Source organism: Columba livia, chromosome 1, assembly GCF_036013475.1.
Source record: "Columba livia isolate bColLiv1 breed racing homer chromosome 1, bColLiv1.pat.W.v2, whole genome shotgun sequence".
NCBI classification, from domain to species: Eukaryota; Metazoa; Chordata; class Aves; order Columbiformes; family Columbidae; genus Columba; species Columba livia.
This window is the reverse complement of record NC_088602.1, coordinates 26,434,242-26,454,097: the sequence shown is the minus strand read 5'-3', so window position 1 is coordinate 26,454,097 and position 19,856 is coordinate 26,434,242. Positions and strand designations below refer to the sequence as shown.

Sequence of the window (19,856 nt, the reverse complement as noted above, 5' to 3'; positions counted from 1 at the left end):
TCTAATGAAACAAAAGCCGGGCACACCTGAGCCAAGAGCTGCCGGGATGGGCTCATTCTCATGCGGGGAAGATTTCGAGCTCCGGCTACCAGCCCCAAGCCGGCCCCTCTGCGGCGGCGGCGAGCTGCGCTTTTGCAGGAGATGTAAATATTCATTCCCAGGGCGGCTGTGGCCACCGAGTAGCGAAGCGCGGCGGCTCTGCCCGCGGCCGAGGCTCCGCTGCCCGGCGGCAGCGGCACCCGGGGGTGCTGCCGGGAGCTCCCCGCCCACGCAGAGAGCCGCCGGCAACGCGGAGAGCGCTTCCCTTCCAGCCCCGGGGGAAAACCCAACCTGTGGCTGCTCCGCTTCATCCAACAGCCTGGGGTTTGTGGAAGGGACACGCGTCTAGAGCGCTTGTCAGATGACGGAACTCTAAGGAACAGCATCTCTTCTCAAGGATCATTTCGTTGCCTGTTCCCAACCTCTCTGAAGCGATCGGGGCGGCCCACAGAGGAGAGGCAGCGACTCCGCAAAGAAGTTCTGGCCTTAAAACCAGACCAGGGATCACTTCAGATCCACAGGTCTTGTAACCTCTTCAAATGGAGAATTTTCCGCTTTGCCTGATCCCTGTGGTCGGCACATGTGATTCACATTTCTAAAATAAACGCTACCGCGCATATACATTTTTAAAATAATATTTCCTTTCCAAAAGTAAATGACTGTGGGATTAGGAGGTCCCAGTGAACAAACGCAGAATGTAATCTCTGTCCTCCCCTCCTTTAATTTCTATTAAACGGAGACTTCAGTCCTCGTATTTAGCTCTCGCCTTTTTCAAGTTCAAGCAAAGAAAGTCAATGCAAGTGAAAAGTTCTATCAGGCCAAAGGGTTTGCTGTCTGCTAAATCAATACCAGTAAAACTACACCTTTTAAGAAAAGCTCCAGAAGAGTTGTATTTTGACGTGTTATTTCAAACATTTTCATTTTCATAAACTCTCATTTTTAACTGTAAGAGCTAAAGATGTGTTACATTAATGAGCCTGAAAATTACACCAGAAGCATATTTCCTAAGATGATTTGGCATAATTACTCCTAAATAGGTTAAGATATATGCTTTTATCTGCTGAATTATGAAAACAAGCAATTTACTTGCTGCAGACTTGTAAGTCTAACTTTTAAAATAATTTTTGGTGATTGCTTATAGATTAAAAAATATGATCTGGGACAAATATTTTCAAAACATATCCAATCGTCTAGATCAATTTAATTTTACAATCTACAGGTAATTATTCTGAAAAAAATAAAAGGTCTATAGTGTCAGGTAATTATCTGACACTATTTTAAAAGAAAAAACATACCTTAATCTTTTTTTCATATACTATTTAACACAGAAAATACAGAACAGATTAGCTGAAACCAATAACTTTACTATGTAAAATAGTTTGCCTAAACTACAATTTGTAATTTGATACAATAAACAAGAATTTTAAATAGTAAGAATAATTATTAAAAGTCACTTACAATGTCCTTGAAATAAGATAACTGAAATTCTCTCAGCACTTTAACTTTGAAGCCAAGTGCATCTGACACCGATTTGCATTTAAAATTACTACAAATCCTTATACTTGAAACCATGTATGCGTAACACACACTAATGCACACCAAAACTTCAGTTTCTTGTAATTTAAATCACGTAGCATACAAGCAGAAACACGCATAGGCACCAGAAGCCTTTGAAAAATGCCCTGTAGTCAGAAAAATATTTCAACCAATTAACATCATTAATATAATACATGCACTGCCATGGAAATAACTAGCAAACAAGGTAAGCTTCCTAAAAACCCGATTCATACAATTTAATACTTTTTGTTCCTATCGTTGTAATAAATCTGATCCAAACTACCCTGAAAAAAAGACTCCTGCAGTAGATATATTGAACTTACATGAGGATGCTTGCCCCCAATTTGTTCTCCACTATAGCAGGTACAGGGAGTAACTCCTTCACTAAAGCCAAGGCTTTTATAAGAATGTATATATACAGCTCTCTTTACGTATCACTTTCAACAGTTTCAATAAAGAGAACAATTTGCACAACTTTTTGATTGCAGAAACCAGAATCTAAGTCTAAACATGACCATAAGCTTGTTTTAATCCTCCCCCACTGAATAACAACCCCAGTTCCTTTCCCCTGTTTTCAGAGATATCCAAACTTACTTTGTTGGCTTTTTACTCTTGCACAATCATATGTTTCATATTGTGAGGGAGGGATTGATTTTTATTGTTTGTTTAAATGTCATTGCCAGTGCAGATAGGCCCTGATATCCAAAATTTTCCCCACTTTCCCCCCTTTTCTCTATAAAGCATGTAACACTACTGCTAACATCAAAGATCAACCACAATGGTCTTTTTCAACAATAACTAAACAATTACAGCAACTCAATTCTCTTAAGTGGTGCCATAACAGCAAACAAATGTGCTTGATTAAAAAGAAAATGTAAATAAAAATAATCTTAAGTATTACAACTGTGAATAAAATGCTAAGAAATAAATGCATCTTTTTCGTGAGATTGTGAAAATAATTGAAGATAGCATTGTTTAAGAAAAAAAAAAAGTAGTTTTCTCTAAAATGTACACACACTTTCCAAATATTTGGATTAACTGATGCATGCACCTCCATAGGTAAATTATTATTTGAATTCCATACCTTCCTAGTCACATTGAAAGAAAAATATAAAATAGTACTTCTTCCTGAGAGAAAATGTGTTTTGCAATATTCCTGGGAATAAGTATCTCTTTATATTGTTCAAAATGAGATAGAAAGCAACCACTTAATAAAAAGGTTGCAATGGTTACAGAATATGCAGAGAGAAACTCAAAACTGTATCAAAGTCAATCTTCCTAGATATCTTCTTACCATGGAACAATTAGCTGTGTGCCTAACAGCCTAAAGCAACTGAGAAAATCAACTTTTGCCTCCTTTTGCAGATAAAGTCTGATTTGTACTGTGGCATACATGAGAACCTCTGAACTGTGCTCAAACTCTGAGTTGCTTACGTGGGTTTAGTATTGTTCCAGGATGTGTTCAAGCGCCAATCTGTCAGATGACCAAGTATTAATAATAATCAAGACTCCCCTTAATGATTTACAGCTGGCTAGAGACTTAAATATTTGGGATAGGGACCTCACTACCACAATGCATATATTTGCCACTTCAAAATTAGATTCATACAGTGAGTTCTGCCTGAAGCTATACCTTGGAAGGACTGAGTAATTCAAGCTAGTTTGGGAACTAAGAAGTTGATTGTTAAGCAGTGCATCCAGATGGCAGTATACTACACTAATGCACTGTGACCCGCGCTAGCTTCCTCCTAATTTTCTGGTAAAATTTAAGGTACTTCTTTTCGCCCACATAAGTTACAGTTTTTCTCTCTGTGGGAGCCACTATAGTTGTCTATTTACTCAAAAAATAACAGAAAAAACACATTTTAGAAAAGCATAATGAATATTGGAAGAAGAAAGGAGAAAGCTGGGTGCATCTTGCTATAGCAGTATCCCACTGACACAGGAACTCGAGTCAGGAACAGGAGGGATGAAATCCCAGTTGCAAGCCTGAGTGAACCAGACTTGATGGGTATCCTATACAGTCCAGCTTGTGCACCTTGTCATGCCAATAGAGCTCAGCTGATTGGAAATGAAGTGAAGGATGTGAGCCTTCAGCTTTCATTTCTTCTCGTCTCCATTCTGGAAAAGATTTTCAGGATAAACTGTAAGCCTTATACTTCTTGAGACTGTAGTGAAGCGTTGTGTTCAGATAGTTCATGATATTTTAGTTTACTTATTTGGTTAGCTACTCCTATATGTGTGTGGGAAGAAAGAATTAAATTGAATTAGCATATAACTTGCTAGGTATAGTTGGAAGAGTTATCTAAGATTTAATAGCTGTAACTTCAAAAATTTCTGAAAATATGAGTATCTCTAAACAACACCAGAATGGATAAAGAATGTTTTTGAGTGTAAGTTTGTCTGCTGGCTGATTGCACGTTTGCTTTCCCACAGTTAGGGAACTTCTGAAGACTCTCACATAGATTCTCTCATACCTATCAAGAGGAGAACTGATGTGGCAGGCTCTGTCATGTAGGCTTTCTTCTGTAATAACCTGATTTCACTGAAGGAATTTTATTGCTTCTGAAATCCTTACTCCTGTGTTAAAGTTTGTTCAAAATGGTTTCCAGGTTCAGAAGTTACAAAGATAGAGGCTGATGGACAATGCCCATGTAAACCTAATTTCTTTAGAAAGTTAAGCCAAAAGCACTTGTGTAATAGGCTGCCAGTGAGGGCCATCCAATGTACTGGATAAGGCTGCCTCTTGTACAATTTCTGGACAATGAAACCAAGACTAACCAAATGGTCTTCTTGACCGACTTATTAGCTTGCTTCTTTAACACAAATGCCAAAACAACAACAAAAGCAAAAAATCTTGTCCATAGGTCAGCAGAAGTTCTGGATACACTCCTACCACTAATATACGTAGATCTGTCCCTATAGGGTCTTACATGAATTTTGGAGAATAGGGATTTTCAAATGGAAATCAATTACGTAGTGAAGATGAAATAAAGTGCAGAACTGTGGAGTCTGGTTGCTTACGTCTAGACCTGTCTCTCTGCAGTCTCTCTCCTCTATATTAGGTAGCTCACCAGCTTGACCTTTGATCAGCTAACAAGTTCCACCCAGACTGTGGTACTTCAGGAAAAGGGAGAAGTTGCAGACCTATGCACTAGGCAAGTGTGCACTCGTAGGCTCCACTGTAGCCTAATTCTGCAGCCTTAGAAGTTTCAAATCAAAACAGTTTTGCAATTAATAGGGAAAAAAAAAAAAAGAAATTGAAGTAGACTGGTAAGAGTGGACAGTAGGTGCACAGGAAGCGCTCTCATAGCCTTCCATAAATACAAAACAACAACATTTGAATTGATTTAATTTTAAATCAATTTAAATAAATAAATATTTTTATTAAATATTATTATTAAAATAAATTTAATTTTTCCTGGAAAGCAGGAAATTCAGCTGCCATTTTAAATGTCAAAAATTCTCAAACTTAAGAATGGGATATAATAAGGTACAAAGAGAAAAGGTCTTAAAAGCTGTGCTTAGTAGCAGTCATATGCAACTGACAACCACCTTATAAAATATTAAGCTATTTTAGATAGTAATGTGAAAAAAATATTAGAATAAGCACTTAGATGTCTAAAAATAGTATATTATAGAAACTGTGGGGATTTTTCTTGTTGTTGTTTTCAATGTGAAAGCCAACTGTATATCAAAAGTATAACTGTTTTCAGTTTATGCCTGAATCTATCCTCTAAAATAAACTCATACAAATACATTTTTCTTTTCTATACTTAGAGTTGAGGATCAAAATCTGAATATATAATCAGCAGAAACTATGGAAATCTGTTTGAATTAAATGTCCATTTTTGGAAGTGCAAGGCTTGTGTGGTTACATGTCTACCATAAAAAGTGAAAAAGAACCACTCTTCTTCCATGTTCCTGTCCCTTCCCGAAACACGCACCCCCTGCAATGGCATTCCTATATTGAATGCTAATTTGCAAGATAAATTGAGTTGGAGAGGAGAAAACGACATAGGAGTGATGCTGAATTCAGTGAATAGTTTCCACTGAGAAGCTTGAAAAGGTAGGAGAAATATTAAGACTTTTTTGGATGTTTTCTAATGAAACCTTGATATTTGTTATTTAACTGACATATTTGTGTGTGCACATATACAAATGTACTTTCTTAAAGAAAAATATACAAAACATGGAAAATCTTAAGGTACCTTAGCTACCTCCATACAGAGAAAAAAGACAGTGAGAGAAAGAGAGTTCATGAGAGAAGAGTGAAAGAGAAAATGGGAAAAAAAGAAAGAGAATAATTACTACCTCTGACTTTGGAAGCCTTAGAAGTGCAAGGTGTTGGAGGCTGAGAGAGAATTATTAGGAAGCATCACTGCACAGTTTGTGACAGCCCTTCCTGAGCTTCCTTTGTGGTTCCTGCTTTCTGTCCCCCTTGGATCCCCGCAGATGGCCAGTGCCACTCAGACCCACTGGTGTACGGATGGCAACCATTGGAGCAGAAGGAGAACATGTGATGGGCACAGGGCTCTCCCAGCCTCACAGGAGAGGACACACCAGGGAGGGAGGAGAAGGGTTGGAGGGGGAAGATGAGGCCACTCTCAGAACCACTGTCTTTCTTTGCTGTCCAGGAGCTGAGAGGGATGAAGATGATCCCTTTCCTCTCCTCCAAAACCTCTTGGATAGGCTGTGGTCAGTGCTGGAGACAATATAATGTGCTATTTGGTCCTTTCTTTCAACCCATTATTCTTACAGAAGATAACATAATGTAACAAAATGATCTTTGGTTGGTCCCAAACAAATTATTTTTTTGTTTTGTTTTTGTTTTGTTTTGTTTTTGTTTTTGTTTTGTTTTGGTTGGTTGTTTTTTTTTTTTTTTTTTTTCCCTGTGAAACCTAATAATTCAAAAATCTGCCTTCTCAGTAGAGGCCAAAGTTATTGTTGTTTTCTTTAATTAAGAAAACCTAGTGTTTAACTCAGATAAAATACCCCCCCACAACCAAAAAACAAACAAACAAAAACACAAACAAAAAAGAGCCTATATACCTTAACAACATTTTGAGATGGCAACAGAAGGAAAAACAATTACTCCGTCCATTACTCCTTAAGACTAGGTAAGAAAAGTAGCAAACAGCTTTGCTTACCAGAGGTTGTCTACACTGGTCAATTCTTATAAAGAAAATTCAGTGTCAGATTTTGGCCATAAGAAATGTTACTGTAACTAAATGCATGTACATATAAATAATAAATGCATATTATATATATATATATATATAAAGATGAGTCAATTGTATTTCAGTTTTCCATCCCAAATACTTACTTTGTGGGCTTTTTGTGGTTTTAGATGTCACTCCTCGGGGGTGTTAGTGTTTTTATTACTGCGTCTGACTCTATGCAAGGCTTCAAAATAATTTCAGAAATGCAAATGAGTCCTTTGTTAGAACTCGGAATAGAAAATTTCCCTAAGGGCTAATTTTATTTATTTTATTTTATTTTATTTTTTTTGGTACTGCTATACAATTTTAAATGCAACTCTATGTAGTAGAACTTTTGGAACTATTCTAATTTCCTCTACTGACAGCGTCAAATATTTTTTCAGTTGGAAATCGCTCAAAATCATGATGACTTCTGTTAGTTTGTCTGAAATGAGACAAAAGGCTTATTTTGCATAGGCCACAAAACAGATGTTGATAATGTTTGGTTACCACCAGTCTTGTCTGGACTTCAAACAGATGACCTGGATGTGAAAGGTCTTATATCTCATTAATAATAATAATACAAGCTGTCAAATCCTCATGACCCAACGTGTTCTTTAGTGCAGGGCAGTAAGTCATTACACGCTGCACACTATCAAGAAGTCTGGCTTATCACATTTAGTCCTCAAGCCAATGTGGACTAGCTACCCATGTGGGCTTGGATGGAAGATCAGCTCCTATTTAGCAGTAGTAATGCTGCTTTCTAGAAATATTTCTACACTGAAGCTGACAGTTGCTAAAAGTTAATGCAGTGCTGGGATGCTGTATCTTACTCAAGCCTTCCTGGCACACTTGCATTGGGGTGGGGGGGCTTCCTTCCAACTAGAGACAGTTGTCCAAGAAGAAGGGAAAGTTCACTAGTGAAGGCTAAGATACGTTAAGACTAAGATGCATTAAAGGCAGTTAGTGGCTTTCCTTTGGTTTATTTGGATGAGTTACCCAATCTCCTTGTATAATGGAATGAATAATATGTATTTATTCTTGCAAGACTGTTGTGAAGCTGTAATTCACCACGGCTTATGAGGAAGTTGATTGAGCCCATGCAAGTAGCCAGACAGATGCCTGCCAAAGCTTTTTATCTTCCTAAAATAACCCAAAGCCTCATATCTTTATTTCCTTTTTTCTTTCTAGAAACTACACTTCAGAGAGTAGCAAAATACTTTGTAAGGGGTACTTTTTGCTTGGCTGGGGCCTACTTGCTGTTGCTACCAGCCATATGACAAAATAGCTAAAATCTGCTCCAGTTACAGAACGTGGATCTTTCAAAAATGCCATTAAGGCCAAATTCTGCTCTTGGATGTGCACAAACTATTCTCAGCAATTCAACTGCAACTTCATAACAAAGAAAACAGAACATACGAACATATTTCTAAAACGTAAAATTCATAAAACCTGAGTGGTTCAACATTTATTCTATTTTTTTAAAAATTTATGACCTATTTTAGTGCAAGATCAGTGCTTTAAAAACAAAACAAAATAAAAAACTATGAAGAATGGAAATTAATTGTCTATTAAAACATATTTTCCTTTGAGAATGCCTGCTGACAAAATTAGAATACATCCGCATAGTTTTCACTTTGAAAAAATCACCTATTAAGCAGAAGACAAACTGTTAGCAAATTTGCATTCTCAGGCTCTTAAGAGAAAAGGTAAGTATTAAGAGTTCTATTTCAGCATTACAAAATAGAAAAGGAAAAGGAGAAGAGTTAGTAATATCAACTCACTACAGTGGATTTGATTAAATTACCCACAGATTTGCAATATATTAGAACACTGTTAAAACTGACTGGGCTATGTCAGTCATTAGTTCTAACACAGATGTGACTTGCCTCTTGAAGTGAACAGTCTGGGAAGAAAAGGAGCTAAAATTGAAACAGAAAAATGTAATGTAAAAATATTTTAATACGTTAATGCTAAAACAAGAACATCATCTTTTGATAACTCATATTGTAAGACAGATAAAATACTGCTTTAGTTAAAAATCTTGAAGTAATAATTCAAAGACCATAATAACATGGAACTTGATTTTTATATTTTATTAAAATACTACTTAATATAACGAAATCTGACCAATTGCCATTGCAACATATGGAATACTAAGATAATATAATAAAAATATTCAGACTATAAGTATTTAAAAATTCTCCATCCCATATGTAATTTATCAAAGTGAACTTTACATTGATTTGTGCCACATGGTTGATGAAAAACTATAAAGACTCTCTGGAACAAAAGGTATGTACAGATAACTTTGTATGAACAGTCTCAATCTGTTTCAAACTTTCCCTTTTTTTAGTTTTAGCTCCACAAATCAAAATATTGTAGTATTTATATTATCTTAATTAAAAGTCGTATAAAACCTAAGGTCTCATCTTTTTAAAAGGTGCCTTAGTTTCACAGAATAAACAATGTTAAATTGTTTTAGCTAAATGTGGACAATCTTAAATCAATTTAAACCTGGTTTATAATGATTTTGTTTAATTCCTATCCCTTCCTGAGACAATCCAAATCATTGCTAACCAAGTTTAAGTTGATTTAAGCTTTAAAGTTGAACTGCAGGCATATCTGAATATAGAAATTCCTATGTGTCATTCCACTCTGAACAGTAACTAGATAATGATGCTGTGATATACTATAACTTGATATATCCCAAAGATTTCCAGATCACATACACTGAATCTACATAACTCTTTAGAATTAGACAAGAATGTACAGTGTGGCTTTATTGTGACTTGCTTTTCAGAGCTGTCAGAGATTGTTCTAACCTTCTCAAGCACAAAACTCACTTTCCTGGCCAACTGCTTTTCTTGACTTCAGTTCTTGGACTCAAGTTTCAGAGTCACATTGGATATACCAAAAACTGTGGAAAACAGTGACATCATTAAATGCAAACCCATGCAAAATCATGCAGTGAAACAGAGGGTATGGAAGGATTCTTTTTTTTTTTCACTGATTAGTAAAATTTACAGAAGACAGATACAATACCATGTGTGACCATTAACTCCCAAAATCATTTCAGCTCCAAAATGAGCAGGAGTCAAACAGCAAAGGCTGCAGCTAAGATGATAGTAAAAATGAGGTAGTGGAATGTGTGTTCTTTTTGACACATTCACAGTTTTTGGTACACATAGAGCAACATTAGCACATTACCTCACCACACTTGGGACAGGGAACACAAAGGCTAATTTCTGACACTGTTAGAGGACACATCCTGTCAATATTTCAAAAGGTTTTTTTTAATTTTTATTTTTTATAATTCTATTTTTTTCTGATACTGACAATATCTCCCAATTTCTAGAAACCGTAAAAGGAAAATACTAGAATTCCAGGGGATGTCATATATGTAGTGATCTCAAGTATGTAGTGATCTCATTGCATGTAGTAAGGATGCATTGAAATACCAGGTTTTTGCAGAGGGATGTGGCTATAGGGATTGTATCGCGTTGGTGTCTTTGAGCAAAATGGCAGTGTTGGGGCATATATAAGAATTTTATAGCTGACTCCGAGTTTTTCCAGACTGAACAAGAAAATTTCATGTCCACTTTGCAGTTCAAATCAATATTTCAATGTAAATGCATATTGCAGACTTTAACCTGTAGCAAGGTATGCATATTTAGTTGGAAGCACTGTTTTTAGATATCAGAACTTAGCCAAAGCAGTGCTGAGTTTTAGTTCTAAAGGAGAAAAGGACATGGATCAAATTATCCCTCTAATGGGCCTACTTGACACACTATTTTATTAAGACAGCAGTGTCTCAGCAACAGCTAGCTGCAGACTGAGGAAGCAAGCAGGCCGACATATTAACTGTGATAATCATATACTGATGGTTGCTCCCAAATAAAAGCATTTACTTTCCCCCTCTGCTCTGCTCTAGTTTCAAAGTATGAGGCTAACTTTCATGAAGGCATTTTTTGCCCTTGTTCATTTGTTTGGTTTGGTTTTACCGTCCATTTATGATCTTATCTTTGCTACAACTTTCCACTTTGTCATCAGAAGAAAGTACAGGAGCAAAGGCAGCTATTTTAGAAATTCCATTATGCAGGAAAAAAAAAAAAAAAAAAAAAGTGAGACATCACAAAACTTCTGCTTAGTGGAATAAATTAATACAGGTTTTTAAAAAGATAAAAATTCCATATGGCTTTTCACAGTTCTCACATTCTTATCTCATCTGATAGATGAGTGCATTTTCAACTCTCAACATGCCTTTCTTTTCAGACTACATCCCCAGGAAGGTAGGATTGCAGACAAAACTGCAATAGAATCTGCTAGAAGATAGAACTGAGACCTCACTGCACACCTTCACACCAGGAGAAAGGAGCAGAAGGGATCTCTCATGTACATTTTCACAGAGGACTCACTCCCAGCTCATTTGATAACCAACGTAGGTCATAGCTTGGTTACAGTTTCACTTTCTTAGTCCCTGTTTACAAGAGGCAACTTTTTCCCTCGCTGTGACAGATGGGTTGAGATTCTGCAGATCCCACTTAACTCCATCACTGAGAGAAGCGGGTGCCAGCGGGAGCACAGGTGTCTCACCACAAGCTGTGTGGCCCTTGGGATCAGGTCATGAACACGCACAACCACACTGACTCACAAAACCCCGAGTTACAGAATTAGTCCACATTTCCATTTTGACCAAAAATGAGACTTTCTCACCATGGTTTAACAGAATTTTCAGCAAGTCACGGGCAGTGCTAAAAGCACTCGAGGCCCTGCCAAGTCTCACATCTCTGCTGAAATACTGTGCAATGGGCACATGCTGTGTAATCAGTATCCCTAGTAGGACAAGGTATTAAATCTACAACACAAAGAATCTGTTCATACTGTAATTGTATACTTAGCTGTCAATATTAAGACACTAACCACAAAGGTCAAGAACTGGCAAGTTTAAAAGAGCCTTTTGGCTCATATCTTAGTTGTAATTAAAAATATAATTACCTGCAAGGTTGTCAATCTCTTTCTCTTGGAGCAGGCTAACAGCATCATCATCTCCTTCCAGCATAAGCTCTGTTTCTGCATTCTGATTTACCACAGCTTGACTTCGGAAAGTTTTCTTTGATTTCACTACATCCTCTTCAGTGCCTAAAAAAAAAATTACAAATGTTGTGAATTTAGCTGAATTATATTATAAATATAAAACAACCACAACAAAGTAGCAAAAAAATACAGTATAAATCATATTTATGGAAAAAGGAAAGAAACATTTTCTAAAACTTTATCAAGGTTTACAAAATATGCAGCCTTATTCTGTATTTCAAAACATATCTTGAATAAAATAAAAACTGTTTCACAAAGACTGTTCTGCTTTTAATAATCGCTATTTACTTTATTTTCAATGTTATTCCATTAGTTCTCCACCTGCAAGAAATTCAGCAAGTGTTTATCTTGGGTTCCTGTTGTCCTGACTCTGACAAAGCTCTGAGAGCTCAAACACCTACTCTAAATAAAGGAGTTGCTTTTGGAAATTCAAAATCTGTCATGATTTTCATCTGAGAGATAAGCATGACAGGATGGTGAAGTAAGGGATGGGTTATCTCAATGTACAGTAACAACAAGGTTGAAAATACTAAAAAAAGACAAGCATGGTGAGGGAACTTTGGTGTCTGCCTGTGTGTGTTTTCAAGGAGAACAGTAAAAATGCTGGTGTATGGACATGTGTCAAAGGACTTCACAGGAGAGCCTTACCCTTCCTTCTTGTCTACAACTGACTTTTCTGTTCAGACTGACAGTTCTGTACAGCAGGAGAGATTCCATCTTACATTTTGGGAAGGTCCTACTAGTGCTTGCCAGAGTTTATTTGCATGATGTAAGAAATTAATCATAGTGTGGTCAAATGATAGAATCATAAATAGCTTTAATATAATAAATGTTACTGTTGTGATATTTGCACAATGTTTCTTTCTTAGCTGAGGAGAGGTCATTAGCTTTATTTTCAGTACTACAGACTCATACTAGTCTAAGGCAAGAAAGCTTTCAGTTTTTTTTTCCTAAACAGAAAACCCTGCATCTTCACCTTGGACCATACAAGATCTGGGCATCTTTGGTTCTGCCAACCAAGAAATAAAACCCAAATGTTCTCTCTCCTTTCTGTACGATACTTTGGAAATTTGCTTCCTACTAAGCTACAGAATGGTGGGGGAAATCTGAGGAAAACCAGGCATTTGTGGATTTTGTTTTTCTTCTACAATGCCTGAACATAAACATGATGAATACTATTATGGCAGATGTAAAATGATAAGGTAAAGCACAGTAAGGCTCAGGGCTTCATATTAATAGAGGACAACTAAGAGGGATATAGTAAGCAGATAAGTTAGTGAAGGCAGATGCATGGAATGAACTGATATGTCAGGCAGTTTTGTTATTACAAACAGTGGGGAAGGTCTTATGATTTTATTTCTTACTTATATGAGTCTTCTAATTAGTTTGTACACAGGAGAGTCACACCATATAAATAAAAATGGTGGAGGCATATTTTTCTGTTAGCGTGTATACGCAGTTCCAAGATCCCTGTTGGCATGTTGCTAGATATTGGTTTCCACCTCAGGCTGAGACAACCTCATGTTTTACATTGCATAATATTAAACTTTCGTACACTATTGCTGTTACCCCAATTGTTATTTCTGAGACTGTTGAGCAGGTAAAGAAAAACAAGCGAGAAAATCTCCGGTTTTTCACCAAGCCCAAAATGAAGGACAGTATCTCTAGTCCTCCTGCTTAATGCTCTCTCCTTTAGGTCCACACTGATACTGATAGGATTAAAACGATATTGATGCTGATATGCACTCATACATTGTGCTTTGCTGTGTTCCGTTATTAGGCTGTGGTCATTACCTCACTTGCACAGGTTACTACTTAGTACAATTAACTGTCATTATTCACCCAATTTCAAATCAAATCAAGTGACTAACAGTTGGAAAAGTTTTCAGTGTTATGTCCAAGCATGTTTTTTGTTTGTTTGTTTGTTTTGTTTTGTGTGTGTGTGTGTGTGTGTGCGCGTGTGTGTTTTTTTGTTTGTTTGTGTTTTTTTTTCTTTGTTTTGTTTTTTCTTCCCTAATTCACAAAAAAAGGAGCAAGGATTGCAGGACTTTGTAAAAACACAACAGACCTTCAGTTTTACTACATCAGAATTGTCCTGAGTATTTAATTGCTGGAGCAGGATCTTGTTACTTTTGTGTTTACTAAAAGGGAGTTTAGCCTCTTTTGATACAAGTAATAGTTCCTGCTGTGAAGTGTTTGACACTAAAGAAGACTGTACCTGAGATGAACTAGCTTGACGGAAGCACAAAAATACTGTTATCTTCATTTTTGGTAGTTCTAGTGAGTGTTAACTGAAGTTTCTGAGCTTTATAAAAAGTGATAATCTTCAAATGAATTACTTCAAAAGTACTAACCTGGAGTAATCGTAGAGTCAGCCATTTCTGTAGTAACTGATTAGATTAGTGACAGTCCTTTAAAATGATTTATGCATGAAGATATATTTTCAAAATTGAAAGAAAAAAAGTTCCAAGCTCCAAATTATTCCTGACACTTAAAATGCATCAGAAGAGCCTGAAATTCAGTGGATTTTAAATTCCTTGTGATGAAGGTTCCAGTTACCAGGTTATAGAAATATTGCCAGACACCAATGTAAGAAAAGTGGTAGAGCAGAAGGCATTAAATTAGTCTGACAAATTTGGAGCACAGCAACAGGACAAATGGTTCTAAAATCCATTCTGGTTTATAATATTAAACATACATTTATCTAAAAGCAATATAGTAAATGCAACTTCTTTGTCTTGCTGGAAAAAAGTTCTGGGTTGGCTGTTGTTTAAATTTATCTCTTTGTTGAGTGCACCTCAGTTTTGCCATACTGTACCAAACATTTATCTAAATGAAAGTGTACGAGACCCAGAGTTGCCCTTCAATCACTATATCCTTTATGAATTAGAGTTCCATTTATCAAAATTACAGCAAGAAGAGTAAGGTCTCACAGGGCTGTCTCATTACAAGGCTTGTAAACACTGTCCTTACAAAGAAATGGTTTAACACCTAACAAATCAAAAACTGATTGGGAATAGAATTTATTTGAGATCATCTATCTTCGGAAGACGTGCTGTACTGAGTGCACTTCGTGGCCTTTCTACCCATTCATCAAGAAATTAACAAGTGAAGACCACAGACCACCAGATCTCCTTGAATCCTGAAACGTGAAATATGTTCAAAACAGATCTGTCACAGATGTTCTATTTTTATATTTCAAGATAACTTCAAAAAGGTTTTAAAAGAAGAGAACCTCACCAAATAAGAAAAACAACTTGTCTCTTTAAAACCAGACAACAAACTGAATAAAAAATTATATGACATAAAACTATGTCTAGTATTGTTAACAATGATATAAAAAGAAGAGATGAATAAGTGAATACTTTATATTTCAGTGTATTTGAAAAAAAAAAATCAAATTATTTTTTCAAAGTCCCAGCAAAATTACTAAGAAATGAAATTCATTTCCAGATATTTCATTTAAATCTCTTTTTAGGACACAAGGAACTTGTATTTTAAAGACACAACACAGAACGGTATTAATGTCATTTCCTAAGTCTAATTAGAAAATGTTACAAATCCATCAAAATAAAAAAAAAAAAAAAAGAAACTAGATACACTTTCAAGGCAAACATTTTGACATTGGGGTGCACAGAACTGGAATTGGCAGTTGCTAGCAGTTCTTGTCCTTATCCTTCTTAAGGGATATTTTTCTAGACTGGGATTTGAAAAGAAACCTTGTAATAAGCATTATAATAATTCTTAAAACTACATTTTTCAAAAGAGTTAAAGGAAATATGTCACTCAGCTTGCACTGAAGTCTACCTGAAGTTGGTGCTTTAATTTCTTAAAACTCGAGGGCTCTGTCTTAAAGATATTTCATGGCAATGTATAAGACTAGAGAAGCTATTTTAAAAAAATCCATCTTTTGTTGCACCTGTTATCATCTTGTTCATTTTTTAAAATGTGCATGTTCAAAACTGGCTTCCTACAGTAGCTTTAGGATAACTGAAAAGAGCTCATCTTTTAAAGAAATTCAATAAACCAACAGCCACTCTACAAAATCTCAACTTCCATGAGAAGGTGTGCATTTTATATGTCTGAAGGGTTATATAAGCTGCACAGTAAACTTGTGCAATATTGCCAAGAATTTACTAATCTCTCTTCCAGTAGCATTACTTTTCCTTAAACAGAAATTACTTAGCAGACTAAAAGATCCCGAAACAATCCCCCACAAAACCCTAATAATTTCCCAAGAACAGGAGAGTTTCATGTGATTTTGCAGCTACAGCCTCTAGAAATCTTGAATACAGGCAATACTTTAAAAAATTTTGATGAGGTTATTGTTACATCTGAATTTTTACTTCTCTGTTTTCAATTAAATCAATAAATACCCTGTTGGGTTCTGTAGGTCACAACAGGTTCTAGAGATGCAATCTAAATTTCAAAGACATTGTAAGTGTCCAGACCCACAAAAACTAAATAAAATTTTTAAATTAGCAGTACCAACATAACATATTGTTGATTACATTTATGCCAATGTATGCTCATTTTGTTAGACATTATACTAAATACTATGATTTAGTTGAATACAGGAAAGGAGTTTCTAGTTCTCTCTCTACTTCTATCCATTTGTTATATATATATATTCAAATAGTGTGTTTTAATTTTTTTTTCTCTGTATTTAGCAAAAAATGAGGTTAAAGATATGGTGAGGTTTGAGAAAAGTTTGCTCAGTAATACTGTAACCAACAAAAGGAGACTACTGCTTCTTATAAAGTTGTTTCCATAGTTTACTTCAACGAATTACCGATAAGGCAATTTATGCAGTGAGTGCTCTTTGATCTTTGAAGAGAGATGGCAGAATGGAAAGTTAACCTCATTTTAATGTTACCTAAATATACTGACAGGAAATTCTAATGTTTCCAAACATCTGGAAATCTGCTTCATGGGATGGTGTTCTTCTTTTCTGTAAGAAAGCTTTTTCATATATTGTCTTTTACAGTTTTATGTGGCTTCTAAAGGAGCATTTTGACATAAGAAAGTCTGTTCTCTCTACAGTAAAATGCTGCATTTAATTAAAAACTCTCTTTTATAGCAGCTGAAGTACAGTTTTTGTGAAGCTGAGTTCTCCTCAGAAACTTTTAAGGATAAAGTTGCTTTTTCCTGCTTGCAGATCACTGGTACTGCTCTGTAGAACATTGCTTTTTTTTGCTGAATTTTAATCACCTAAGGTAGTTTTAAATATTTTATTAAATAAAGTAATTATTAAATAAAAGACTACTCAATAGGTCATGATGTGAACCATGAAATTATCTCACAGGTAGAATATAATTTCTCAACAGAGTCTGAAAGGACCAAGTTTTTTTCTTGGAAGATATTTTTTGTTTATTGCACAAACTATAACTTTTACAGAAAGAATCAAGCTTATGTGCACACAGAATTAAAATGCAACGTTATTATCTACCTTTTTTGTCCATTCAACATTATTATTAGTTGAAAACACTTAGGAAAAAGCTTTGCGAGATAATCTTCCTGCTTTATATATCCTAACAGTTTAAACCCCTGCTTTCATTGCTAATCTTTACTAACTCGATTAGGCACCGGGACCCTGGCAGCGATCACAGTTATGGAGAGCAGCTGCTTGGGAGTCTGTAAACTGACCCCTACAAAACCCAGTGAGATTAAATCATCGACATGGTGACCATTCCACCCCAGCCTAATATCTTTCTGCGTGTCTACAGAGCCAGCCCTCCTAGGGCTGCCAATCCCTCCATGGGAATCGTGCACCAGGTATTCTGGGTCTCCTCAAGAGACCGGACCTCTGGCTTGGAGCAGCAGACCAGTGCTGGAATATCACCATGAACTGTCCCCACCTGTGTCTGCTAGAGTTGTTATTTAAATTGCAATGTGTTTCTGGAACTGGCAGTTTTGACTGGCATATAATTGAGTTTCCCTAGAGAATCAGAGAAGTGACTGTTATTAAAGGAAAGCTGGTTTTAATAGATTTAATAAAAGCCAGAGGAATCTAAATCATATTTTCATTATTAAAGATCTTTGAAGAAATGAGGGAGACGGACTACGAAAACTGTGCAAAAATTAAAAATCGCATACATTTGTATTGGAACTTGCTTCCACCAAAAGTAAAACCAAATCACATTTTTGTTTTCTATAATAAATACCTAAAAATGTAATCAGAGGCATGCCATACATTTTTCTCCAACTTTTATGCCTAAGATCTGACCAAATCACCTTCTTTATTGTGAGTCATTTGTAAATAAATACTGCTGTACAGCTTTTCCTCTTCAGACTTCTCAGATGTTTTGCATTGTACGAATGAGACTGACACAAACTATGCCAAGGAGGAGACTGAGAATAAGGGCAAGGCCAAAATGATCACTTCTCAAATGAAACTGAGGGTTTCTTAAACAAGAAATAATTGTAGTCGAAGTGTTGTATATTACTGTTTACTGACCTACATAAATATAAAGGTGAGGTTACCTCCTTGGACACTTGTTATTTTTATTGTTTATTGATAGAAAAACTGAGGTTCGAAGTGGTTATGAGATCAATTTTTAGAAGTTGTCAATATTATAATTGTATTTATTTGAGATTTCAGGTGTGTGAAGCATGTGAGAAAGGATCTTGCACTGATTCAGCAGCCATCACAAACATCCAGGGGGTTACAGTTGGATATGCCCAGCCCAACACACGACACAAGGCATTTCAGGCTCTCCAAGGGCCGTCTTCATCCTGACTGGAACCAGAAGTCCTTCTAACGGGAGCTTAAAACAGCCAAATGTTTATATTTGGATTAAGATGTAGTTTGCCACTGTAACTTGTACACACAAGAATGGATTCATATTTCATGACTGCTGACCTTTACAAATCCCTGTCAGTTTGAAATGCAGCCTCTCAGTGTATACTGTAGTTTGATAAATTGCAGAAAGAAGCCGAGTACTCTCATATGCTGTGGATCACTTAAACAGGCAAAGATGATACACAAGAAAGATAATTAAGAGCAATAAAATTTCCCTGTGTTTCCAGCCATTTTATAGAAGTACAGTAACAGCTGAGAGGAAAATAACTACATCACACCAACAGTTATTGCTCAGTGGAAAGGACATCAAGGACACTTGCAAGTAAGAGAATTGGATCAATATTAACGCCATTTTCATTTCATGCTTCCCCAACTCCAGTAAGCTGACAATATACTCTGATTATGTGAACGGCCTCTGAGTAACATAGAAAAGGTTATTAGAGCAAGAGGTGGAAATGGAATGCACTTTTTATATTGACAGGTCTGCTAATAGACTGTACTGATTTTCAAAGCCATGCAATGCATTTTCACAATTTGGTTTTGACAGCAAAAAGGAATTTCATTTATCCTTAATTCAAAATATTCACATGTAAGCAAAGGTTTCTAAAGAGAGGCCACTGAAGAGGGTAATCAAACTATTTCAATAGAAAAATGTAATTAATAAGGTAAGAAGCAAAAGGTGATTGAATTTAAATATGTATGACATGCTAATAAAATAATGAAATCCGCTAAATGAGGCATTCTATGCTTTTGAAATACAGTCTGATAAGGCATTTTTAAGATAACATATAAGTGAAAAATACATCGTGTCTCAACATTCAGGCCTGGATTATGTCTGGAAAGTTTTAGATTAGTTTTGAGTTTGCAATACCTAACTCAAGCACACATTATGCAAGAAAAGTCATATTCTGACTCTATCTGCTTTCACAGCCTGAAGGTGGGATGCCAGTTGTCAGACTTCTAAAGAGTCATGCCCTGCACTGAGGAATTGTGGCCACATATGCTAGCCTTAATTTTGCTAGCAAAATTTTGCTCACAAAAATTCTAATTGAAAATAAAACAATTATAAAGCCTTGGGAAAAAACCAAACACTCTTTAGAAAAACAAAAACTTGATGCACACTAGCAGGCCGATGATAATGCACTGTGATCTTACCTCCT

The 19,856-nt window shown here is 36.0% G+C and overlaps 1 protein-coding gene across 13 annotated transcripts in view; it reads right to left on the bottom strand.

Annotated features, from left to right (window-relative positions):
- The window catches only part of NBEA (neurobeachin), a 490,360-nt gene that overhangs the window by 157,598 nt on the left and 312,906 nt on the right, over positions 1 to 19,856 (bottom strand). For 7 of the 13 annotated variants that reach the window (XM_065051668.1, XM_065051676.1, XM_065051716.1 and 4 more), the window contains 2 exons: positions 11,796 to 11,939; positions 8,687 to 8,719 (listed from right to left, as the gene is read on the bottom strand). In XM_065051668.1, coding sequence (XP_064907740.1) covers positions 8,687 to 8,719; positions 11,796 to 11,939 — 177 coding nt within the window. The remainder of the gene's footprint in view (positions 1 to 8,686; positions 8,720 to 11,795; positions 11,940 to 19,856) is intronic. The other 6 variants (XM_065051702.1, XM_065051731.1, XM_065051745.1 and 3 more) reach the window with 1 other exon arrangement.